The sequence below is a fragment of the Prionailurus bengalensis genome, chromosome C1 (assembly GCF_016509475.1).
Source record: "Prionailurus bengalensis isolate Pbe53 chromosome C1, Fcat_Pben_1.1_paternal_pri, whole genome shotgun sequence".
NCBI classification, from domain to species: Eukaryota; Metazoa; Chordata; class Mammalia; order Carnivora; family Felidae; genus Prionailurus; species Prionailurus bengalensis.
In genome coordinates this window covers 192,712,558-192,738,603 of record NC_057345.1, presented here as the reverse complement: position 1 = coordinate 192,738,603, position 26,046 = coordinate 192,712,558, and the positions used below count along the sequence as shown (strand labels likewise).

Below are 26,046 nucleotides of genomic sequence, written 5' to 3'. Positions count from 1 at the left end.
CTCTGCACTGACCCCACAGAGCCTGCTTGGGATTCTTTCTCTCCTTCTGTCTCTGTCCCTCCCCTGTTCATGTTGTTTTCTCTCTCCAAGTAGATAAATAAAACTTAAAATAGAAAGCTTTTTGATACATGTTGTCAAATATTTTCTTCAGAATTATTTTGTCACATTACCTCTTTCAGCAGTATATGACAATGATAGTTTTTCTACATCTTTATAGTATGAGATATTAGTTGTTATTTTGCCTTTCCAAATTTGATACAAAATTGATTTTTTTATTAATTTTTTTTTAATATTTATTTTTGAGAGACAGAGCACAAGCAGGGGAGGGGCAGAGAGTGAGAGACACAGAATCCGAAGCAGGCTTCAGGCTCTGAGCTCTCAATTCAGAGCCCAATGCGGGGCTCAAACTCAGGAACAGCGAGATCAAGGCCTGAGCCGAAGTTGGACACTTAACCGACCGAGCCACCCAGGCGCCCCCAAAATTTGCTTTAATTTGTGTACTTTAGATCAGTGTTTCTCAAGCTTTTTGGCTTTAGAATCAATCCCTTTTCACTCTTAAAAATTATTGAGGACACTCCAAAGCCTTTGTGTATATGAGTTAAATTTATTGATATTTACTGAATTAGAAATTAAAACTCAGAAATTTAAAAAATCCTAATGCATTTAAAGGTGACAACAAAGTCACTACATGTTAACATGTTCTTTTTGTGAAAAATAGCTATATGTTTTCCCAAGAACAGAAATATAATAAGAGCAGCATTATTTTACATTGTTGGGCAAATATTAATGTGTGGTTTGCTGGGAGACAGCTAGATTCTCCTGTCCACTTCTGCGTTCAATCTGTCGTAATACGTGGTTTTGATTAGTAGATAAAAATATGGCCTTACACATTCGTAGCTGGAAAAGGGAGGAATATTTTACTGGTTTTTAAAAAATAATTATGCATATTCTTGATTCTACACCAAAATTTCACAAGTGGTAGTTTCTTTTCTTCTTCTTTTTCTTTTTTCTGTTGTTTTTTAAGTTTTGCAGCTTTTTTTCTTTTAATGTTTATTTTTGAGAGAGAGCATGAGAAGAGGGGGATGGTGGATCTGAAGTGGGCTTTGCACTGACAACAGTGAACCTAATGTGGGGCTCAAACTCACAGTCTGTGAGATCTTGACCTTAGCTGAAGTTGGATGCTCAACCAACTGAGCCACTGAGAAGAGGCGTCCTCCTTTCTTTTTTTTTTTTTTTTTTTTTTTTTTATGTCTATTTATTTTGAGTGAGAGAGAGCAAGTGGAGGGGAGGGGCAGAGAGGGAGAGGGAATCCCAAGCAGGCTCCATGCTATCAACTCAGAGCCCGACTCAGGGCTCTCATGACCTGAGTCAAAGTCAAGGGTTAGATGCTTAACTGACTGAGTCACCCAGGAGCCCCCAACAAGTGGTGGGTTTTTAAAGATTAGTTGCAATGTGGAATCTGAGGCCATTATCAAGGAATTTTTGCAAACTGTTACATTAAAATCCATTGATCTACTTTGTACTTTGCATGGATCTTTTTACTCATGCATGATTTTGTAACATCATGTGTTGGTCATTTGGAAAATAGCGGTTTACCAAGTTAAACACATGTTCCAAATGTTGATATATTTCGTTATACAAAATTTAAAAATCACATTCATTGATACTCTCACCCAACCTCATCAGAAAAATCTTTTAGAAAGTTGTCATAGACTTAGTGAAGACTTCAGGTTTTCCAAAAAAAAAAAAAACCAAAAAAAAAAAAAACCAAAAAAAAAAAAACCCAAAAACAACAACAACAACAAAAACAACAAGCTTTCAAGTGAAAATGTGAATTTCATAGTTGGGAGCAAATACTGTTCATTGCTTTCTTTGAAATGACAGTTTCACTGCATTCATTTTAGAAAAAAATGACTGCCAGATACCCAAGTCTTAATAACTGTAGTTTGTCAGTCACTCTTTTGAATAAAAATGGTGTTGGATGACAAAAAAGCAGCTAGTTGAGGTCACAGCTTAAAACAGTGGAGCAAGTGTTTTCCTCAAGGCAACCACCATACTTTCTTGGGAGGTATGCAGAGGCGCTTTATGACTTTCCATTGAGTCACAAAGATGTTGGAAAGACGTGTGGTCAAGAATTGAGATTTAGGGGCGCCTAAGTGGCTCAGTTGGTTAAGCATCCGACTTTGGCTCAGGTCATGATCTCGAGGTTTGTGAGTTCAAGCCCTGAGTTGGGTTGTGTGCCGACAGCTTGCTCAGAGCCTGGAGCCTGTTCCAGATTGTCTCCCTTTCTCTCTGTCCCTCCCCCGCTCACACTCTCTCTCTGTCTCTCTCAAAAATAAATAAACATTAAAAAAAAAAGAATTGAGATTTAATAAAATCAATAATCTTTAATATACAATTGCTTTGTCAAAGATACTCTTAAAACTTGTTTTTGGCTTTTATTTCACTGCAATTCATGGTGTGAAACCTATAATGACTGCTAGTACAGTTTGGTGCCATTGTTCTGATTCCTGCTGAGGTGCCAGCAGGTTTGTTCACCATGGTTCCCTCCTCCCCCCGCCCCAATCAGTGCAAATGTCAACATGGTGAAATGAGCAAATAATGTCTTAGTATTATTTTGAAGGTCGTGTTGACCTAAGGAACTCTCTATGAGGGTCTCAGGGACCCCTGGGGATCTATGGACCATAGTTGGAGTGAGAACTGCTATTTTGAATTAATAATGTAGCTTTGAGTATTTGTTCATATGCTTTTTGAACATTGATATGTCTTGTTCTTTTATTCACCTTTTCAGGTTTTTTTCACTCATTTTTATGGAAGTGTTTCTCTTTTTTTATTGATTAGGTAACAGCTTTTTATACATCATATTTGTTGCAAAAACCTCTCTTCCTGCCCATTTGTTATTTGCTTTTAAATATCTATGATAATGATTTTGGAATTTAGGAGTTGAAATCGTTTGAATGTTCTATTTTTTTAGAATGTCTTCCTTTTGAATCAGGTTTATTGTTTTGTTTTGCTTTATTTTGTTTTTTACTTGCTTGGGCTCTCTTCATTCCAAGACTGTGTAATATGTTCACCTATATTTTCTTTTAGTCCTTTTCTTATTATTTACATTGCAGTCCTCTATTTGGAATTCATTAGGTATGAGTTTTGAGGCAAAGATCTAACTTTATTTTTTCCCAGATGTTTGCCTCTTAGTCCACAATTTACCTACGTCCTCTTCTAAATATTTATACTTTGGATTATCTGTGGATGCTGATTTTTTTCTTTTAGCTTTTGAAACAAACTATGTTGTGTTGAGGGCAGGTGTTCTATCATTTTGAATTAAAAATTTTTTTTAAGGTTTATTTATTTTTGAGAGAGAGACAGGGTGTGAGCAGGGGAGGGGCAGAGAGGGAGGGGAAGACACAGAATGTGAAGCAGGCTCCCAGCTCTAAGCTGTCAGCACAGAGCCCCACGTGGGGGTCGAACCCACGAACCCTGAGATCATGACCTGAACCAAAGTCGGACGCTTAAGCTTAACTGACTGAGCCACCCAGGCTCTATCATTTTGAACAGAATGAAAACTTACAGAAAATGTATTGTCTTTTTTATTCAAGCATATTACGGGCCTAGGTTTTCAAAACAAAGGTTACTTTGGAGAAGAGAAATTGTAATGCACTGTTGTGACCAAGTACAGTCTGCATTCATGTCAGCAAAGAATACTTAAAGAAAAATACAGTTTTGTAATCAGCTTTTACAGTTTTGCCTGGGCTGGTTATCTCAGTTAGTTACATTAAAACTAGTGATAATGAAGCCAAGATCAAAGGTTTGCTTTATTGGACAGTTAATTTCACAAGAGAAACACTTCCATCTTAGTACTTATGACTGAGATCTTGACTTTTTCAGAGAAGGTACAGGTGACTTGGTAGAAATTGCTGTTAATTATATAAAAACAATAAAAGATAATTCATGTCCTAATTTTTGAAAGTGCTTAAATGTAACTTTGTGTTTGAAAGGCCTTGCCTTTTAATATTCTGTCCTGAAGCTAATTCTATTGTGATTACTTGTTTCTGACTTTGTTTTTTGTAATTACTATTTTAGTAGAGAGAAAGTAATTTACTTTTTAAGGTGACTTGACAGTTTGGATGGTCATCTTGGAACTAGATTTGAGGTTTCTTTATGCCAGTGGCAGTGTGTTATTTAATTTTAACCATTTACAATTTGCATTTTGATTAGCCTTTTCTTAATTTCCCTATTTAGCACATATAAACTCATTTAAATTATAGAAGCAACGTGTGAGGTCCTTTTTAACATAAGTGTTTAACGAAGATGGTCTTTTGATTTTAGGAGGTTTAAGAGGGAAGACCATACTAGTTATGAAGGTATCTAAAGTCTCATAGCAGTATGAGTATATTAAAGTTATGTGTATTACGCTGTACAACATCAGTATTTATCAAGGTATCTAATTAAAGTCTCATTGCGTTATGAGTATATTGAAGTTATGGATGGAAGTTATGGATGTAACATCAGTGTTAAGACCTTTTCAAGATACAAAACTTCTATAAAGGTAAAACATCTATGTTGGAGGCTAGTAATTATCCAATCATTAAAAACAGTAGCATTTAATAAAATAAGTAATTGTTCATACTGTATTTCTCTATTTTTCCCCCTTTAAACTTGTTTTTCAAAATGTCACAAAATGTGCCAGCTCTTGTGTAAAAGAACTAAAAGGAACTCCAAGCCACATCAGGTTATTGCCATCTTACCCTTCCCTCTTGCTGCAGAGGGCACGAGCCAGTCAATGGCCCTGCCTGGGGGGAGTGGAGTCCTTTTTTTGGAGGTGTTGGGAAAGGGGATGAAGTGTCTGCCTTTGACAGTTTATTCTAAGGCCCTTCTTTGTTGAAGTATAGAGTGCTTTCACCAGTACCTTTTGATTTCTTTCTTACCTGAACACACATTAGCCTTCCTTACCTACCCTTGTGAAGATGTTTTGGGTTTCCCTGACATTACGTATGTCAGAATGTATGATGTTTAACGTATAATGTTTTGATACTTCAGAAATTCTACCTTTTTGGCAGGGGGGTACTTGACTCCCTGCTTACGTTGTGTCTAGTCTGTAAAATGTCTGACAGAAGAATTTCATCTTCGGAATAGAGCTTTTTGTTATAACGTCATTATTTTAACCTGAGTGTATGTCATGTATTCATTATTAATATTTTTGCCAGAACAGGGATGAAACTCATCAGGAGGCATTTTATGTACACTGTGATAGCAGGTGCTGTAGGTTTTTGTATTACGCATTTTGGGTAGCTTTTTTTTCCCCCCCTAAACTTTAAGTAAGAATACATTTATTCTCACCTGCCATATCCTCTCCTCTGTCCCAGGGTTGGACTGGTCGGAAGAGAGCGGAGAGGAACCGGAGGACTCCGAGCAGGCCTCGCCATACCAGGTGGCATGGTCCATCCGAGAAACCCTCAGATATGAAAGACACACGTAAGTCTTCCTTTTGTTTTCATTCTTTAATTACCCCTGCTGTGGCCCGATTTTTCGTTCTATATGCTAATGTTTGTTTATTTCGTTGGATCTAGTTTTGTTGTAATGGAGGTGAAATAGATTCTACTTGGGAAGAAATGTACTATATTGTTTCAGGAGAGCTTCGCTCCAGTTGAATTGGGAAATTCGTTTCTGTACCTTTCCCATTTATCACTGAAGGAACCAATTATAATAGAATTTAGAGTGGAAAAGGGACTTTAGAGATTACCTAGTCTCATTTCCTCATTTTACAGAAGAGGAAACCAAGGCCCAGACAGGTTGAGGAACTTGGCTGTGGTCCCAGGGCTACTTGGAGTCCCACTGTCTGATGTATCTGGATCTTCTTTGGCTCTGCTCTGATAGTTAGCTGAAAAATCAGTGGCTTTTACTTCATCTGTCTTCCACAAGATTGATCCATTCTTTGATATTTCTTAAGTGCTGAATATTTTTAAAACTTTTTGTTTTATTTTTGAGAGAGAGAGAGAGAGAGAGAGCGTGAGCACGCAAGTGGGGGGGAGGGGCAGAGAGAGAGGGAGACAGAGAATCCAAAGCAGGCTCTAGGCTCCAAGCTGTCTGCTTAGAGCTGATGTGGGGCTCGAACCCATGAACCATGAGATCATGACCTGAGCCGAAGTCAGACACTTAACCGACTGAGTCACCCAGGCACCCCAATCGCTGAGTATTTCTAATGTGCTAAAATGTTTTTCAAGATAATCTCTTTAGAGGTTCTTGGTATCTGCCTTATGAGAAAGCTGTAGGTTGATTAACACACAGCCCCTTCCTTGATAGTGAGAAAGCTCGTTCTGTTTCAGGGGACTGCCTTAGGGATTCACTTGGTACAGTTAACCATACTGAAATAGATCCCTGTCTGTGGAGCCAAAGATGACTCTCAGACTCAGCTAATTGTTATTATTTTTTTAAGTATTGTGGTTTGAATAGATGTTTGGCAAGATAGAGGGGAGGCCAGCTATCTGCCTGCGGCTGACTCCTAGAATTTCACAGTGTTGTTGTACGGACATATATTCTCTAGGGTCTGGTATTTTTTAGTTTATAGGCTTAATATGTGATCTGTTAGTACAGCCAGAAATAATTAGGCTTAGGGAACTGATTCGTTAGAGACTAATGTACAAACCAAAATGCCAGTTCAAATTGGGAAATAATCATTAAGTAGTACAAATGTTGACGAAGCCAGCCTACATGAGGAGCTTATTTGGGCCTGGAACTAACTAGAGCAAGGAGAACTAGTTGGATTTCTTGATGGCCAGTCGTCCTCGCCTCCACAACTCCCAGACAGTAACAGAGAATGCTGTACTTTTTTTTCTGGCTCAAAGGTTCCATTTTATGTGTCATTCAAGACTGCTTGCTTACCATTAGTGAATTCTTTTTTTTTTTCAGAGAGAGTACAGTTGAACTCACACCTTTGTAATTACAGCTCCGATCCGTCATGCTTCCTAAGGTTGATGTTCCCATGAGCTTAACTTGATTTGGGATATTTTGAATTAATTTTCCAAATTGCTATAAATGAGGGAACATAAGTCAATGCTTAGCACAATGCCCTATACATGGGCAATGATTGATTAATGGTAGTTAAGATTCCTGTTGGAATTCTCAGGATGACCTGAACATCAATATTAGGCATATTTGCTCTTGATTAGGAGCAATGTATATTGTTGCTGCCTTCTATTCTTTCTTTCTTTCTTTCTTTCTTTCTTTCTTTCTTTCTTTCTTTTCTTTCTTTCTTTTTTTTTTTTTTTGAGAGACTGAGAGCATGTGCGAACAGGGCAGGGGCAAAGAGAGAGGGAGAGAGAGAATCCCAAGCAGGCTCTCACTGTCAGTGTGGAGCCTGACGCAGGGCTGGAACTCAAACCGTGAGATCGTAACCTGAACTGAAACCAAGAGTCAGTCGCTTAACCAGCTGAAGCACCCAGGTGCCCCTGTTTCTGCCCTCAGTTCTTAACAGAGTTTTTGGAATATTTCTGTTGTTTTAGACTTGAGACCATCGAGTTTTTCTTCATCTCTGTAGCATTTTACTTTCTTGGTCACTTTTGCTAGCTGGCTTGCTCTCTGACTTACCACAATACTCTTTTCCTGGTTCTCCTTTTCCTTCAGGATATTTGCCTTCTTTTTATAAGTAGCCATCCTCACTTCTTGTCCAGCAGGCACTTTAATCTTTTCCCTTCATCCATCCATCCATTCATTCATTCACTCACTCACTCAGCATATTCTCGTCAAAGTCTTGTGATCTGGGAATGGGCACACCATATGGTCTCCCTTGGGTGAAACTTGGATTGGCCTGGTTTGCCATGCTTTCGTTGTCTGCATCTCCAACGTCTGTATCTGCCACTGTGCCCTCTCGTGGGGACCTTTGTCCTGTATTTAAACTACCCAGGTAACAACTTTATTTCAGTTTCATCTTGCAGCTACTTGTCATTTATTGTAGCTTGTGGTTAAGTCTAGTAGAAAATGGACAGCTGTAGAAAATTGGCCCTACCCTACCTAGCCTGTCCATTGTATCTTTAAGAAGTTTTGCCATTTAAAATTACTCAAAAGGTTTTATCATTTAAGATTGTTCAGTGAGTTCATTGAGTTTTTGGAATTTTGGAAGAAAAACCGATAGTGTTCTGATAACCATTCTCCACAAACCCCTCCCCTCCCCAGAACCTTTTCATGAGTTTTCTTGCTAAACTAGGATTATACTTGAAGAAATTTTAGGGAAAAGTTTGGCCTTGTTTTGTTTTGTTCTTTTTAAAGACTTTATTTTTGAAGTTTTATTTATTTTGAGAGAGAGAGAGAGAAAGAATCAGGGAGGAACAGAGACAGAGGGAGAAGGAGAGAATCTTACACAGGCTCCACACTGTTCAGTGCAGAGCCTGATGTGAAGTTTGACCCCACGAACCATGAGATCATGACCTGAGTGGAAATCAAGAGTTGGACACTTAACTGACTGAGCCACCCAGGCGCCCCTGTTTCATTTTCTTAAGTAAGCTCTACGCCCAATGTGGGCCTTGAATTCACAACCGGAGATCAAGAGTCACATGCTGCACCCGCTGTGTTGGTCAAGGTGCCCTGGTTTTGTTTTGTAAAAGATTTCTTGGTTACTTAGTCTGACTGTAGATGCATGTGCTAAAAGAGTTCTCTCAGGCTCTTCTTGAGGTCTCAGTAGCAGAAATAAGTCGGTATGTTAAATATATTTTTAAGGAACAGTAATTACCTAGTAACTGCTTACCTTTTCATATTTCTAATGGTATGTTTGATAGAAAACCGTTCTTAATTTTAATGAGGGCAAGTTATTAGTCTTTTCTTTATGGTTAGTGTATTTGTGACTCTTTTAAACAATCATTGCTTACCCCCCTGTCATAAAGCTACATATCTTCTGGAAGCTTTATTATTTTACTGGCAATCAATCTTTGTGAAATTTTTTTTTGTATGTTTTGTGCATGATGTGAGGTAGTAATAAGGACCATTTTTTTTTCCATGTGGATTTTCTATTTAATCAACACTATATTGAAAACACTGTAATTGGGTTGGAGCCCTTGACATGTATATGTATGTCTATTTGTGCATTTTATTTTATTTTTTTATTTATTTAATTTTATTTCACTTTATTAAAAAAATTTTTTTTTGATGTTTATTTTTGAGAGATTGAGAGAGAGAGACAGAGCATGAATGGGGGAGGGGCAGAGAGAGAGGGAGACACAGAATCCGAAGCAGGCTCCAGGCTCTGAGCATTCAGCACAGTGCCTGATGTGGGGCTTGAACCCACAGACCACGAGATCATGACCTGAGCCGAAGTCAGACACTTTACCCGACGACTGAGCCACCCAGGCGCCCCTGCATTTTCTTTTATTTGTAATGTTTATTTTGAGAGAGAGAGGCAGAGAGGGAGAGGGAGAGGGAGAGACAGAACCCCAAGTAGTCTCCACCCTGTCACCGCAGAGCCTGACGCGAGGCTCAAACTCATGAACCATGAGATCGTGACCTGAGCCGGAATCAAGAGTTGGACACTTAACTGACTGTGCCACCCTGGCACCCCTATGTGTGCATTTTCTATTCTTTTTCATTTATCTGCTTAAAGAACCAGTTTTGGGTTTCATTGATTCTCTGTTAGCTTTATGTCATTGCTTTCTGTTCTTTACTTTTTCCTTCTCTTCTATTCTTTTATTCCTTCCTTCTTTGTTTTAGTTTAATTTGTCTTTTTCAAGTTTTTTAATGCTTATCTATTTTGAGAGAGAGAGAGCATGCGTGTGCGTGCACAAGTGAAGGAGGGGCAGATCTTGATAAATTAGTTAAATCTGTGATCTTCCTTGTTTTCTTTTCCTTTTTTTTTTTTTTTTAAGTTTATTTATTTATTTTGAGAGAGAGAGAGGGAGAGCGGAGAGGGCGCGTGCACACAAGTAGGGGAGGAACAGAGAAAGAGGGAGAGAGAAGGAATCCCAAGTAGGCTCTGGAGTCTTCTGTGAAGAGCCCGATGTGGGGCTTGAACTCACGAAACGTGAGATCATGACCTGAGCCGAAATCGAGAGTCTGCCACTTAACTGACTGAGTCACCCAGGCACCCCAATCTTTCTTGCATCTAACATAGACGCTTGTTGCTATATGTTTCCCTCTACATATGTTATAACCCCCGTAATACATTGCTGTTGTATTAAGCAGTTAGTTCTCTTTTAAGGAGATTTCAAAGAAAAATAACTCTTTTGTGTTTATCCACATATTTATAATTTCTAGGGTTCTCTATTTTTTGAATAGTTCTATATTTCCATCTGATGTCATTTTCTTTCTGTATGAATGGTTTACTTCCCCTCTGGCAACCACTAGTTGGTCGTATTTAAGGGTTCATTTCTGCTTTGTTTTGTTTTTTAGATTCCACATATAAGTGAAATGATTCGGTATTTGTTTTTCTCTGACTTACTTCACTTAGCATAATACCCTGTAGGTCCATCCATGGTTTTGCAAATGTGTGCCTTCATTTTTGAAAGATATTAATCCTAAGTTAACCATTTTTCTTTCAGTACTTAAGGGTGTTGCTCACATGGATTGCATTATTTCTGACTAAGAAGTCAGCTGTCATTCACATCTTTGGTCCAAGGAGCATTATGTATCTTTTTTTCTCTGAGTTTTGACGTTTTTTTCTTTATCAGTAGTTTTTTAAAAAAATTTTTTAATGTTTATTTTTGAGAGAGAGAGAGAGAGGCAGAGAGAAAGGGAGACACAATCTGAAGCAGGCGCTAGGCTCTGCATTGTCAGCACAGAGCCCAACGCGGGGCTCGAACTCACTGACAGCAAGATCATGACCTGAGCCAACATTGGACACTTAACTGACTGAGCCACCCAGGCCCCCCTCTTTATCAGTAGTTTTAAACCATTTGTGTAGTTAATTTTTTTTATGTTTCTAGTGTTTGGGGTTCATTGACCTTTTGGATCTGTAGGTTTATAATTATCATGAAATTTAGAAAAATTTTGGCCAAGATTTCTTCAACTATTTTTCTTCCCCCTTCTGTGTAAGAGACTTGATACACATATTTTAGACTGCTTGAAATTATCCCACAGCTTATTGACGTTCTGTTCACTTTTTTTTTTCCTCTCTCTGTTCCATTTTGGAAAGTTTCCATTGCAATCTTCAAGTTTGTTAATCTTTTCTCTGTGGCACCTAATCAACCATCAATCCCATTCAGCATAGTTTTCATATTAGATACTGTATTTTCCATCTCTAGAAGTTTGTTTTGGGTCTTCTTAATATTGTCCATGTCTCTCCTTGACACGGTCATGATGACTCTACCTTCTCAAACATGTGAAATATAGTTATAATTGTCCGTTGGTTCCTGATTTACTACAAGTTTTATTTATTTATTTTGAGAGAGAGAGAGAGAGTGGGAGGGACGGAGGGAGAGAGAATCTCAAGCAGGCTCCGCACTGTCAGTACAGAGCCCCATGCGAAGCTTGAACTCACAAACTGTGATACCATGACCTGAGCCAAAACCAAGAGTCCAATGCCCAATCGACTGAGCCATTTAGGCGCCCCCTGGTAATTTTTAATTAGATGTCAGACATTGTTAATTTTACTTATTTGATTCTGGTATTTTGTCATCTTTAAAGAGCTTTGTTTTGGGAGATGGTTGTTTCTTAGAAGCAGCTTTTGAGGCTTGCTTTTTAAACTTTGTGAAATGGGACCACAACAGCCTTTAGTTTAGGGCTGACTTCACCCCACTACTGAGGCATATGCTCCTGAGTAGTCTACCCCGTGCCCTGCATATTGCAGGTTTTTCCGCTTGGGATAGTGGGAACACAAACTAACCCTGGCCCTGCGTGTGCTGCTGGGATTAGTTGGGCCTCCTCTTTTCAGGTGGTTCTTTCCTGGCCTCCAGTATTTCCCACACTCCTGTACTGATCGCAGGACTCAAGTGAGGAACTGAGGGGAACCCTCTGTAGATCTGCAGAGTGCTTCTCTCTGTGCACCTGTCTCCTCCCAGTACTCTGTCCTGCTAATTCTAGCATTTCTCGGGTAGTTAGATGTGGGTGAGCACACCGAGTATCCTGTGTCTGAAATATCATTGTGAGGTATGGGCCAGAGAACAAATTCATGTCCTCAGTATATAAGTTGATGTTGAAGTTATAAAAAGAAATGAGAATTTCTAAAAATGGAGTGATGACTGGAAAGAGAATAGAAGGAAATGGGGAAAATAACAGGAGGAAGCAAGGAAGTAGGAACTTTTAACATGAAAGGAAAAGAGGAATAAATTGTGTTGTTTTGCAGAAGAGATGCATATATAGTAAGGTAGGATTGAGAAATAATTAAATAATTAACCCAGATTGGATATGTCCTTTATTATATACTGCTAGATTCAATTTGCTAATATTTTTTGCCTCTGGGATCATTAATAAGCTTTTCCTATAATTTTCCTTTTGTCATATTTCCCCTTATTTTTGGTATCAAGCTTAGGGTACTTGTATTAAAGGAGAATATTCCCCTCTTTTCTGACATCTGGAGTATTTTGTGTGTAATTAGAATTAGTTTTTCTTTGGATATTGATAGAACTCATGGTAAAACTGTTTAGGCTAGTTAATGGATATAGGTGTATCTCGTGTGTGTGTGTGTGTGTGTGTGTGTGTGTATGTGTGTATGTTTACTACTTATTTTTAGTAAAAGAGAGCGCATGTGTGCAGGGGAGGGGCAGAGAGAGAGGGAAACAGAGAATCTCAAGGAGGCTCCACGGTGTCAGCAGAGCCGGACATAGGTCTTGAGTTTATAAACCACGAGTTCATGACCTGAGCCGAAATCAAGAGTCAGATGCTTAACTGACTGAGCCACCCAGTATTCCTAGGTTTCTCTATTTAATAATAGTAGCTATACTTGTATTCTAATTTCAGATAAGTCTTTTCTTTTCATTCTCCTAACAACCTTGGGAGCTAGACAACCCAGCTCTCTCTCTTTTTTAAATGTTTATTTATTTATTTTTGAGACAACACAAGCAGGGATGGGGCAGAGAGAGAGGGGGAGACAGAATCCAAAGCAAGCTCCAGAGCCTGACGCAGGGCTCGAACTCCTGAACCGTGAGATTGTGACCTGAGCCCAAGTCGGACGCTTAACCGAGTGAGCCACCCAGGCGCCCGCAAGCCCCAGGTCTCTTTTATTTCACAGATAAGGAAGGAAGGTAACATACCAAGAATGCAGTAGGTGCCAGGCCTTGTCACTGCTGGTCAATGACGGACACTGGCCTTTCTCTGCCCAGTTTGCTACTCTTTCTCCGCAACCAGGTGTGAAATACTAATGTCACAACATCTTAGAAGTGGGAGGCATGTTGGGAGATTTTCTGGTTAAGGACCATGCCAGGGGTGGTCTGTGGACTGTGCAGGTCTGCAAACTGCTGCTTCCTGGTCCGCAACAAGATAAGCCTGGAAATTCCTTATAAGCTTTGAATACTTTTGTAATGCTGGAACCCGCCTCAACATCCAGGTGCTTCTCTCCATTCACTGTACACTTGAGAACTGCTGGGCTAGTCTCTCCTCCCTGCTATAATATAATGGAGTCTTTTCAAATAACAGCTTTGGCAAATGATTATCTACCTGAGCTTTACTTTCCCTTTAAGACTTGTTGTTTCTCCTCTCTTTTTTCTATTAATAGCCCTTCCATTCTCCTAGTTATGCAAGTTCAAAGTCATTATTGGTTTTCTTATCCTTTATATCCAGTCACCAAATTGAGTTAATTCTTTTATGATAATGGCGCTTATATGCCTTGTTCTTTCTATTATCTCTGTGCCCTTTTACGTACAGTCACTCCCTTGTCCTTCAGTTGCTGGTTTTGGGCTATGAAGTCTGTACTCCTTCCCTAACTGTGTTCCTGTTTATCATGTCCAACGGTTTTCCCACTGCTGCCTTTGATACCTCATCTGTACTTTAAATTCTTTACGTCTGAAATGGAATTTATGTCCTGCCCTGGATCTGCTCTTGTTCCTGTGCCCTGGTCTTCGGTGATGGAAACTGCCGTGGGATTCTCGTCCCTTCCATCTACCTGTCCCGGTTGACAAGGTCTGCCTTTTATATATGCGGGTTACCTCTCCTCTTCTGCATTCCTGCTGTGTCACCCCAGCGTGGGTTCTTGTTACCTGTTACCTGGAGTTTCAGAATCATTTGCTCCCTGTCCTTTTCCCCAGTCTCTTCCTCATTTCCGTCTGCTGATGGTGTCATCTTTCTCGCACCCAGCTGTTACTGGTACCGATTTTCTTCAAACTCTATGAGGCTCTTCACTGCCTGTAGAATAAAAGTGAAAGCCTTTCATCTGGTGTTTAGTTTAGGTTCAGAAAGTTTACCGTTCCCGCCATCACTCCCCTATGTACCCCACACCTTAGCAAAAGCTAGCTAGTTAGTACTTACTGTTCCCCATCCTGTCCATCTTCAAAGCCTGGCCTGTATTCCTTTATCTTTGTGAGGTGCCCTTTTTCTTCTCTTTAAATTCTGCCCTTTCTTTATGGTTCAGCTCTGTTGTCATCTCCTCTACGAAGCCTCTTATCCAGGGGTGCTTGGGTGGCTCCGTTAGTTAAGCGTCCGACTCTTGATTTTGGCTCAGGTCATGATCTCAGGGTTCATGAGATCGAGCCCCCACATTGGGCTCCTTGCTGACAGTACAGAGCCTGCTTGGGATTCTCGCTGTCTCCCCACCTCTCTCAAAATAAATAAATAAACATTTATAAACAAAAAAACGGAGCCTCTCATCCAGCATACTTGCTAGTGAACTTCAGTGGCACTTGAGCCATATCTGTAACTCTGTCACTTATTGTTCTCTGCCTCATGTTAAGGATATTAATAGCACCTACTGGCTCAGCTACAGCTCCTGCATGAAATCCTGCTGTGGGACTTTGGGAAACAATTCAGAATAAAGATTCCTAGGCCCCATTCCATAGAAATTCTGGTTCAGTAGATCTAGTGGAGGTCTTGGGATCTCAAATTGTGAGAAGCTCCTAGATTTTTCTAACTTAAGGTCGGGTATTTGAATCATTGGTCAGCCTGCCCCACTGTTCTAGTTACTGATTCGATCGTCTTTTGAATTGTTTAACTTTGGGTATGTGCTCATCCTATCTAAACCGCATTGAGAATTGCTTACATTTTTTTCTCCTCTATGGTACTCAACATAATAGACACACAGCAAAGTTGAGTGTTGAGTAAATGAAAAGATTGAATAAGATCCTTCAATTGGTATATTTGTAGTAGAGACTATACCGAAGAGAACTTGTTTCTTAGGACTTACTTCTTAGACTGGAAATTTGCAAAGTAGCCACCTACGGACTATTTTGAAACGAAAGGGAATGATATCACTTAGGAAGTTAAGAGAAGCCAAGCAATGATTTACAGAAGATCAGTAAAATAATAAATAGTCTGTAGTATCACATACGTGCTGTTTGAAGAAGGTAAAGTAACCTGGGTCAGTTTTCGAGTCTGGTGTGCATTATTCCCAAGAGTAAAAGGTGAGATTACATTTGTTTCATAGAAAAGTGACCTTTTAAACCTCACCAGGGTAGACACTGCCCGCCTACCGCAGCACTCTTGTTGAGTCTCGATGTGGCCTCAGCATCCTTTTCAAGGTTGCAGGCTAGTGGGGGTCCACTGGCCGCTCGAAATTACCATCATGACAGAAAAACCTCTGTGTAATCCATGATACGTGAAATGTTGTTTAGGATATCTTCTGTGGTTAAAAAGGTAAAACGAAAAATAACTGTGGAATGGTTGTGATCCCTGCAATCAAAATTCTTTAAGTGCTTAGCAAGAAAAGAGTAGTTAAAACCAGCACACATAAAAGGGCAGCTCTTCGAGACGGTGCTGCAGGAATTCACTGCTCTATTTCTGGTATGACCTATCTTTTATGAAATTTGCTGAGTGTTTCCTCATAACTGCCGTGTCATTTACTCAGACTTTTAGTAAGCAAAGGTAACATGATTTTCTTCCCAAGAATCCCAAGAACCCCAAGTCACCTGAAATTTAGAAGACAATGATGCATGAAGTGTCTAACGAGGAGATGCTAAGAAGGTCCTGAAAACGTTGGGTTGTCTCTGCTGCCTTACTTGTTGTCGAAATACGGTACTTTCCAGCTCTCCTGGAATTCTCATCCTCTAATTTTGTTAAGCATATGCTCACCTGCCACGGATTTTACCCCATGTCGGCCAGCTTCTTGACCTGCTTTTCCCCTCTCCAATGAGCCTCACACTTAATCAGGTTTTCACTTCTCTCCCTGCGCTTTCCAGGTCAGATGACGATGATACGGAGAGTAGGAGCTCCAGGGTGACCCAACTTTGCACTTACTTTCAGCAGAAATATAAGCACCTCTGCCGCCTGGAGCGGGCAGAATCTCGTCAAAAGAAATGCCGGCACACGTTTAGGAAAGCCTTGCTGCAGGCGGCCAGCAGAGAACCCGAGTGTACCGGTCAGTTAATCCAGGAACTGCAGAGAGCTGCGTGCAGCCGAACCAGGTTAGAGCCCTAGGCAGCCACCTGTTTGTAAGGAGCTCGTCTCTGTCTGGCGTCTGTATTTTGTTGAGTGGATAGCGGAGACACAGTGGGCAGTGGGCATTTAAACCTGAAATGTCGAAGCATTGCACCTTGGTTTTGTTGCTCAGAGAGTTGTACAGGTGGCAAAATAACAGCACCACGAGCTGACAGTAGAAGCATTGCTGTGGCTCCGCCAGATGAATTTATTTAGTGAAGTATTGGAGAGTGCCACCTGTCTTTACAAAAATAACGATGCTTTCAAATTTCATGTATTATTTAGAAGTAGGGTTTATGGGTTTTTTTTTTAACCACGAAAGTAGCATTTTACATATTTTACTTCTTATTTAAAATTTTTCTTTCTCACATACTATGTCTTCAAAATACTTTATTCCATTGCATTTCTTTTAGGGAAAATCTCTTTTCTGTTTCTAGTCCAGGTAATTGCTTTGTAAATTGGAAAATGTAGAAAAAAAGAAGGGGAAATTTTCCATAATATCACCATGCAGAAAACAAAGAATGAGCACTGTAAATATTTTGGTTGTTTCCTTCTAGTCTTTTCTTCTGCTTGTGTGTACACACGTGTGTGTTTGCGTGTGTATGAAGTCTCCAGGGAGCCATGCATTTGTATTAAAAAGGAAAAATGAGATCATGCTATATGTATATTTTATTTCCTGCTTTTTTCCCCACTTAACATTGAATTATTGCCATTTTCTCCTGATGTTCTTTAAAACACGATTTTTAATGACTTCATAATTAGTCTTTGGACTCCTTAAATTTTAAGTATGTATTTAAGCAAAATTGGATCCATACTGTTTAAGAGTTATGTGTCCAGTTTTTTCCCTTAAGAATATATCCTAGCCATTCCCTTGGGTTCTTAAAAATTATTTTGAAAACATGATTTATAACGTGTGATACTATTTTTAAATGAAAATCCATATATTGGAAATGTAGAGCTATCTGATATTTCAGTGAAGAAATTGTAGTATTATTACCATTTTGGAAATTAGTTTAGGTGGTGAAAACTTAATTGTAATTACTTATTTAGGTTATGTACCTTTTGAAACTACTAGCTTAATTGAATTAAAAGTTTCCAAAATATCTTCATATTTAATTAAGGAAATAATTTTCAAATTTAGAAGGCACAGTTCTAGATTGAGTTTATTATTTCACACTTTTTACTTATTTTTTTCAGATAACTACCTTGAGACACACACGCACACACACACACACACACACACACACACACACACACACTTTTAGGAGTTTTATGCCAAAATATTAGCAGTGGCTATCTCAGAGGGTAGGATTATTGATAAAGTTTGAAAAAATGTATAGTCTATATATTCCAGTTTTTCTCTAGTGCTCATAAGTCACTGAGGTGAGGAAATAGGGGTTTAAAACAGACAAAACTAAGAAAAATAACCTTTGATTTTCAGCTACTGATCATATTTCTTACATATCTATATATTTTTTAGTTTTGTGTATTTTGGTTTTCATTATATTTGCTATTTAAAAAAAAAAAACTACTTTTTAATGGCATCTATCCAAAAGATAACTATACCCTTCAGAGTCTTCTGCTTCTTGACATATTTAGAGTTGTTTGAAAGCTTGTATGTCTAGTTAATAAACCTACGTAATGATTGCTGCCTCCAGTATTCTCCCTCACTCACTGTTCCTGCTCCTCTGTAGGGGCGGGGGTAGGTAGTGTCCGTTCTGTAACATTCGTCAGGTCCTCGCTTACTGACTTAGCCTTCTCGGAGAGAAATTCCCATGTTCCACTGACTGTGTTTGGTCCCCCTGTTACATGTGCTTATTGAGCTCTGCTTCATTGTAGAATCGTATACTAATATTTCTGTCAGACAGTAATTTTTGTGAGGGCAGGAACAATGTACGTTTTGTTCTTAAATCTCTAGTGTTGAACAGATGAATAGAATTAAACATGCCTGTTCTCTATTTGTTGAAAGAATTCACTTAGTTTGACATAGGTTTAAAATAACGCTATCTAACATTTACATAATGCTTGGCAAGCGTATCATTTCAGTAGAAACTTTAGTTTCGTCCAGCATGAAGCAGTTTGTATGTAGAGCACTGTATACTTCGAATCTACTATGTTATTATGACCTTGTCAAAGATGTAAGGGACTGTACTCGGAGTTTGGGACAATTTAGTATTTGTGTAGAAAACTATTTATCTATGATTTTTAGCTGGTAGAATCAAGGTCCCCCCGACCGCTTTTTTTCAGAAAAGTTCCCAAACCACTGTTAGTGGTGTTTTAAAAACGTCATGATAACTAAATATTACTAAACAAATACCAAGACGCCTTTTGGTTATGTCACTAAAGATTAGTAAAAAGTCTGTTGCCCAGTGCATCACTGGTACTCATTTAGCAATGAGCCATAATCATTTGTTGGTGACTGGTAACTTGCTAGTTTACATTATATTTTAGGTTCACAAAAATCAGTGTCAGTTGGATAATGCCCTCTATTTGATATTTTTGCTTTCAAAGACCAGTTCCACAAAAAGAGATTTAAAAAGTTGCTTTTAAAATATTTTAGAAATTAAAACTTTAGTGGCTGCCTTTTATTAGGTAGCCTTTTAAAATATAGCTTGGATATAAGCTGAATAACATTATTCTTTAAAAAAAAATTTTTTTTTTTAATGTTTATTTTTGAGAGAGAGAGAGGGAGGGAGGGAACATGAGTGAGGGTGAGGGCAGAAAGTGGGAGACATAGAAACTGAAGCAGGCTTCCGGCTCTGAGCTGTCAGCACAGAGCCCGACGCGGGGCTTGAACTCATCAACCGTGAGATCATGACCTGAGCTGAAGTCAGCCGCCCAACCAACTAAGCCACCCAGGTGCCCCTGAATAACATTATTCTTTCTCATCTAATAACTTTGTCATATATGTTGGTGAATATGTGGAATAAGCCACTGAAATAGCTTTTAAAGTATGTAAACTCTAATTGAACTACACTGTAGCCACAATAGAGAGACTAGTGCTATTTGTGTAGAAACTATTGTTAAAGGGGCATCTAATCACACAAAAGAGAAGCTTGTAGTGAGTGTTTTCATATTAAAAACATCAATGGGAATGCAAGCTGGTGCGACCACTCTGGAAAACAGTATGGGGGTTCCTCAAAAAACTAAAAATGGAACTCCCCTATGACCCAGCAGTTGCACTACTAGGCATTTATTCACGGATACAGATGTGCTGTTTCGAAGGGACACATGCACCTCCATGTTTATAGCAGCATTATCAACAATAGCCACAGTATGGAAAGAGCCCAAATGTCCATCGATGGATGAATGGATAAAGAAGATGTGGGATATATATACAATGGAGTATTACTCGGCAATCAAAAAGAATGAAATCTTGCCATTTGCAGCTACGTGGATGGAACTGGAGGGCATTATGCTAAGTGAAATTAGTCAGAGAAAGGCAAAAATCATATGACTTCACTCATATGAGCACTTTAACAGACAAAACAGATGAACATAAGGGAAGGGACACAAAAATAATATAAAAACAGGCAGTAGGGGCGCCTGGGTGGCTCAGTCAGTTGGGCATCCAACTTCAGCTCAGGTCATGATCTCACAGTCTGTGAGTTTGAGCCCCACGTCGGGCTCTGCGCTGACAGCTCAGAGCCTGGAGCCTGCTTTGGATTCTGTGTCTTCCTCTCTCTGTGCTCCTCCCTTGCTCATGCTCTCTCTCTCTGTCTCAAAAATAAATAAAAACATTTAAAAAGATTAAAAAAAAAACAGGGAGGGGGACACAACAGAAGAGACTCATAAATATGGAGAACAAACTGAGGGTTACTGGAGGGGTTGTTGGGGGGGGGATGGGCTAAATGGGTAAGGGGCACTAATCCTGAAATCATTGTTGCACTGTATGCTAACTAACGTGGATATAAATTTTAAAAAATAAAAAGTAAAATAAAACATAAAAACATCAAAATGTTTTGGTAATTCTCCCTTTGTTTTGTTGGGATTATCTGGATAATAAAATAGATCTAATGTCAGGCATTTTTACCTTAATTATCCAGGGGCATATTGAAATTCTGACTTTGAGTTTATTTATACTGACCTTATTTTGCTGTTTGTTTTAAGACATAGATCAGCAATTTTTTTTTTTAATTTTTTTTTTTCAACGTTTTTATTTATTTTTGGGACACAGAGAGACAGAGCATGAATGGGGGAGGGGCAGAGAGAGAGGGAGACACAGAATCGGAAACAGGCTCCGGGCTCCGAGCCATCAGCCCAGAGCCTGACGCGGGGCTCGAACTCACGGACCGCGAGATTGTGACCTGGCTGAAGTCGGACGCTTAACCGACTGCGCCACCCAGGCGCCCCAGATCAGCAATTTTAAAAAATGAAGCCGGTGGTTCCTTTTGAAGTGTAGGATAAAGAAAACGAGGGAATGTGCTCTACCCTAGGTTTTGTAGATGGCTGAGCGAATTATTAAAAAGTGTTCTACAAAAATTATCCATTCAGCATAGAGAACTACCTGCTATTTAAATCTAGACCAAGAGAATTTGGGCTAAGCTGCCAAAATAGTAAAGCTTCCTTTATTTGAAATTGTGTATCCTTTTTACAGAGCTGGAGTTAATGGCCCACTTCCCCACTCTTGTGATTCTGACAAATCTTACAGAACTCTCAATTAAAGCAACTTCTCTGGCAGCCCACGGTCACCTGTTTGCAGTTACTATTTATATGAAAGTTATAATAGAAATGTTGTTTAGATTTGCTATAAATTCATATGTAATTTTGGTTCTGCATGACCTTCTAATTAGCGTAAGCCATTCCATCAAAATCCTTAGATATAGAAACAAACAATTCAAAAGATATTTTGTTTTTGACGCCTGATTTGTGATTCAGTGTATTACGTAGACTCTCTTTCTACGCTCAGACGTGCATAAAAGCCTACTAGTTTGTGATGCTTTATAGAATCAAACAGGGTCGTTTTGTACTTCTGAGAATTTGGATATTTTTATTTTTTTTATGTTTGTGTAAAACTATGGAAAGATCCAGAAACTAATATAATGAATACTAACTATAGAGGGAGTAGGAACTTGCAAATTGGGACAAGGGGAGAAAGGAGACTCTCCACTGCTTGGTTTTTATTCTTTGGTTTTTCTGGAACCATGTGAACACATCGCCTATTCGTAAATTTAAAAACAAGATTGAAACATTGAAACATTGAATGTGCCAAGTGGAGATAACATTTAATGAAAGAAGGAGTTGCACATACTATAAAAAGTTAAAAGAATGTATCTAAAGTGAGTTCATTTTGGAAGGTGAGAGCAAATCAATCATTTCTGCATATCATCATCCCTTTCCTCACATCATAGATTAAGTTTTTTGCACATTTACTGTTCAGCAGCTTGACATGGCCCAAATCTGATGATGATAATAATACCAGCAACTAACAGCCATGGACTGTTTACTAGGTATCCTACCATCTGCTACTTATGATAAGTATTTTGGATGTGTTGTATCTTGGTGCTTACCTGTCCACTAAAGGTACTCTGTCTCCACTTTATAGGTGAAGAAGTTGAGACTCAAGCGAGGCTAAGTAACTTGCCCAAGGTCACACAGCTAGTAAGAGTTAGGGCTGAGATTCAGAATTAGACCCGATTAATCTAGTCTCATGTTCTTGATCACTTTTGTCTACTTGTTGCCTCTTTGTGAAGTAAAAGGAACCAAAATGTCACTTAAGAAAGAAAAAAACCCAGACATAGTGGAAATCATTTATAATTATTTCTTTTGTTGGTAAATTAGGGAAATATTGGAACTGGTCATCGTAACTCATATTTACCTTTCATTTAATGAATGTGGAAAAGTAAAATGTTGGTGTTGCACTCTGCTAACATAGTGTTGAAAAGTTGCCCTGGATTCCTAACGCATTGTTAAAAAATTAATGTGTTTTTCCTTCCTTAGCATAAGCCGGACCAAGTTGAGGGAGGTGGAACCAGCAGCATGCAGTGGAACCGTGAAGGGTGAACAGTGCCCTAACAAAGCCCTTCCATTCACCAGACATTGTTTCCAACGTATCCTCTTAATTGAGTGGGCATAAAAGTATGAACTCATTCGGGTTCATATTTCATTCTTAAGCCACGTGAATGACTTTTGAAATCATAACTATTTGATGTTCAAAATAATTTTTATATAACTTCTAATTTTCATGATGTCTTCTGGATACTTTTTCTCTGCTTACATCATTGTGATTCTTTTTCAAGAATTACATCAAAATTGGCAAAATTGATGGCAAGTAGCAGATTCTTCCAGTGGCTGGCACTTGATTAAATTTTGTTAACAGAATTCTGGTTCTTGTGGTGCCTCTTAAGTAGCTTGTAAGAAGCAACTATAGATAACACTCAATTGATGGAAAAATCAAATCATATTATTCAAAAACTGTTTTTAATCTTCCAAGAAAGTTATACAATTTTACAGTGTGCCTTTTGCTCTGGGAATAGTTTGCTATTTGTGTTGGGTACAGTGCTGATTTGAAATGAAGGAAGGATGAACTTCACTGACTGGGAAAAAAGATACATTAAGACAGAATATACTAGAAGGAAACCTGTGGTAAAAGGGTTTCATTCAGGCTGGTTATAAAGTCTTACTATTTTCAGTTTTATTAAACATCTAAAATTGAGTAGCATTTAAAAAAATTATACAGTAGCAGTTACTTGTTCTTTATTGTCTTTGACTTTTTGCCTTCTTTTCTGTTCTTAGGATTAAATTTTCACTTTTTCAGCATCACTTTCTATGTAGTTTTATAAATCGCCTTAACTATAAAAGCAAAAAGGAAAAACAGAAGGGTACTTTCTTGATAGGTATAAAATAAGTCTTAGAATATGTAGCCAGGGGCTCAAAGTTTGGATGCTTAAAAATGTTTATGATATAAAACTGATGTTCTGGGGCGCCTGGGTGGCTCAGTCAGTTAAGCATCCAACTTCGGCTCATGTCATGATCCCACCATTCCCGAATTCAAGCCCCACGTAGGGCTCTGCTGACAGCTCAGAGCCTGGAGCCTGTTTTGGATTCTGTGTCTCCCTTTCTCTCTGCCTCTCCCCAATTCACGCTCTGTCTCTCTCAAGAATAAAAGTAAAAGCATTATTAAAAAAAAAACCACAAAACTGATGTTCCAATTTTAATGGTATGGTTTTGATCTAAAAGTAAGTTTTCATAAGTTGTAAGTTTGAGTTTTGTGTTGGAAATGCTAAATGAAAAATCCAAATTTGGATCGATGAGTTTTTTAGAATTAAAATATAATTAAAATTTTTATTCTTTTTAAAGGATATTTGTATTTGAGAGAGAGAGAGAGAGACAGAGGGTGAGCGGGGGAGGGACAGTGGTAGACTGAGACAGAATCTGAAGCACGTTCCACACTCTGAGCTGTCAACACTCTGAGCTGTCAACACAGAGCCGGCCGCAGGGCTGGAACTCTTGAACCAGGAAATCATGACCTGAGCTGAAGTTGGGACACTTAACCGACTGAGTTACCCAGGTGCCCCATTCTTACTGAGGATTGTATGCAAAAAGTTTTCCTTAAAGTTTTTTTTTTGTTTTTGTTTTTTTTACCATTATAGTGCAACTTTTAATAGTGTGTGAAGACTTAAACGACCCTCCTTTTTCCAAATAACAAAAATCAGAAAGGCTATTAAAGAGACACCTATTAGGAGCCCTTTAGCAAAACAGACTCTTCTATCTTCCGATAAATTCGACAATTACCATTTTCCCGCATCAGTAGTTGGGTTCATTCTTTAGCTTTTTATAGATAAGAAAATGTATTACTTGCTAAACATAAGGGAAGAAGCAGGTTTTTTTTTTTTTTTTTTTTTTTCGTTTATTTATTTTTGGGACAGAGAGAGACAGAGCATGAACAGGGGAGGGGCAGAGAGAGAGGGAGACACAGAATCGGAAATAGGCTCCAGGCTCCGAGCCATCCGCCCAGAGCCTGACGCGGGGCTCGAACTCACGGACCGCGAGATCGTGACCTGGCTGAAGTCGGACGCTCAACCGACTGCGCCACCCAGGCGCCCCCAGAAGCAGGTTTTATATACAAGTTTTAAAAAGTAATTTGAGTTTCAGTGTATTACATTCTTAACTTTGAAAAACACAGATATCCTCTTGAACCGCTCTCAGCAGCTTTTCTCAAGTTGCACGGCCAAGTTTGCAGACGGACAGCAGTGCTCTGTGCCCGTGTTTGACATTACACACCAGACCCCTCTGTGTGAAGAACATGCCAAAAAAATGGTGAGTTCAGATTTTATTTTCGGCAGCAGAGACTTTCAAACTTTGGATAGCAGTCCACAGTAGAAAATATTTTGTGACTTGGTACAAACTGTATGTAAATATGTAAAATATCATATATCATATCATATCATGTAATGTAATGTAATATAATGTAATATATAATATGTAAACATACTTGTCATGACCCATATTTCATAGCTTCATTTTTAAATTTTTATTATTGTTTTTAAAGAGTGGGTGTTTGTTTGTTTGTTTTTTAATAATGCTTATTTATTTATTTTGAGAGAGAGAGAAAATGAGCTTCAGCAGGGGACGGGCAGAAAGACAGTCTGAAGCAGGCTCCCTGTTGTCAGCACAGAGTCCACTGTGGGACTTAATCTCATGAACTGTGAGATCATGACCTGAGCCAAAATCAAAAGTCGGATCCTTAACTGACAGAGCCACCCAGGTGTCCCTTCATAGCCTCATTAAAAAAAAAATTAAAAAAAACCTGTCCTAGGGGTGCCTGGGTGGGCCAGTCACCTGCACCCAGTCTCTCTCTCAAAAAATAAATTAAAACTAAGTTGAAAAAAAAAACTAGAAGGTATTTAGTAGTTACTAACATATAGTTATTTTGTTTATTATCTATCCTCATTCTATACCTCTCTTTGCCTTAAGGTACATTTTCTGACACTTAACAGATTTTTCAAGCTTTCCTCGCCCCATTTGTTTAGATTTTTGCTTTTTTATATTCAATTCTGTGAACGTCTTGGATATTTGATAAGATTTCGGCCAAAAGCCAACCCTTTCTATAATTCTATTGAACTTAACTATTGCTTCTGTTAATGCTAGTATCATAAGCCCTAATTAATTCAGAGTAATTTGGAAGGAGAGGTAAGTCTGAATTAGTGGGCTATCTGAATTACATCATTATTTTTAAAAAGTGCATTTTTATTACCTTTACCTAGATACTTGCTGAGTTCTGCTATTTGCAAGGTAGTATGCAAGGTATATGTGTGAAAAAGCTAAGTAAGACAATTCTTTCCCTCTGCAAGCATTTTACAGTTTCAGGGGAACAGCAGGGTAACTGAATGGCCATTGGACCAGGACCTCATAGTCTAAGGCTATGATCCTGGTGTTGCCACCAGCTAAATGTGTCACAAGGACTGTTGTAAGTTAAAGATTACGTCTGAGTATAGCAACGTTTGTACCCCATCAGTCCCCCAGTGAGAGACTTAATACCGGGTGATAAAACGTACGCAGATCTCTTGGCTCTGCTTTCAAACTGTCTTGAATCCGGACACGTTTTGCCAACTCCACTGCTACCAG

The 26,046-nt window shown here is 38.8% G+C and overlaps 1 protein-coding gene across 1 annotated transcript in view; it reads left to right on the top strand.

The window, feature by feature from the left end:
- The window catches only part of INO80D (INO80 complex subunit D), a 55,186-nt gene that overhangs the window by 10,417 nt on the left and 18,723 nt on the right, over positions 1-26,046 (top strand). The window contains exons 4-7 of the mRNA XM_043577608.1: positions 5,364-5,472; positions 16,242-16,466; positions 22,420-22,529; positions 24,605-24,738. Of these exons, the coding sequence (XP_043433543.1) occupies positions 5,364-5,472; positions 16,242-16,466; positions 22,420-22,529; positions 24,605-24,738 (578 nt within the window). The remainder of the gene's footprint in view (positions 1-5,363; positions 5,473-16,241; positions 16,467-22,419; positions 22,530-24,604; positions 24,739-26,046) is intronic.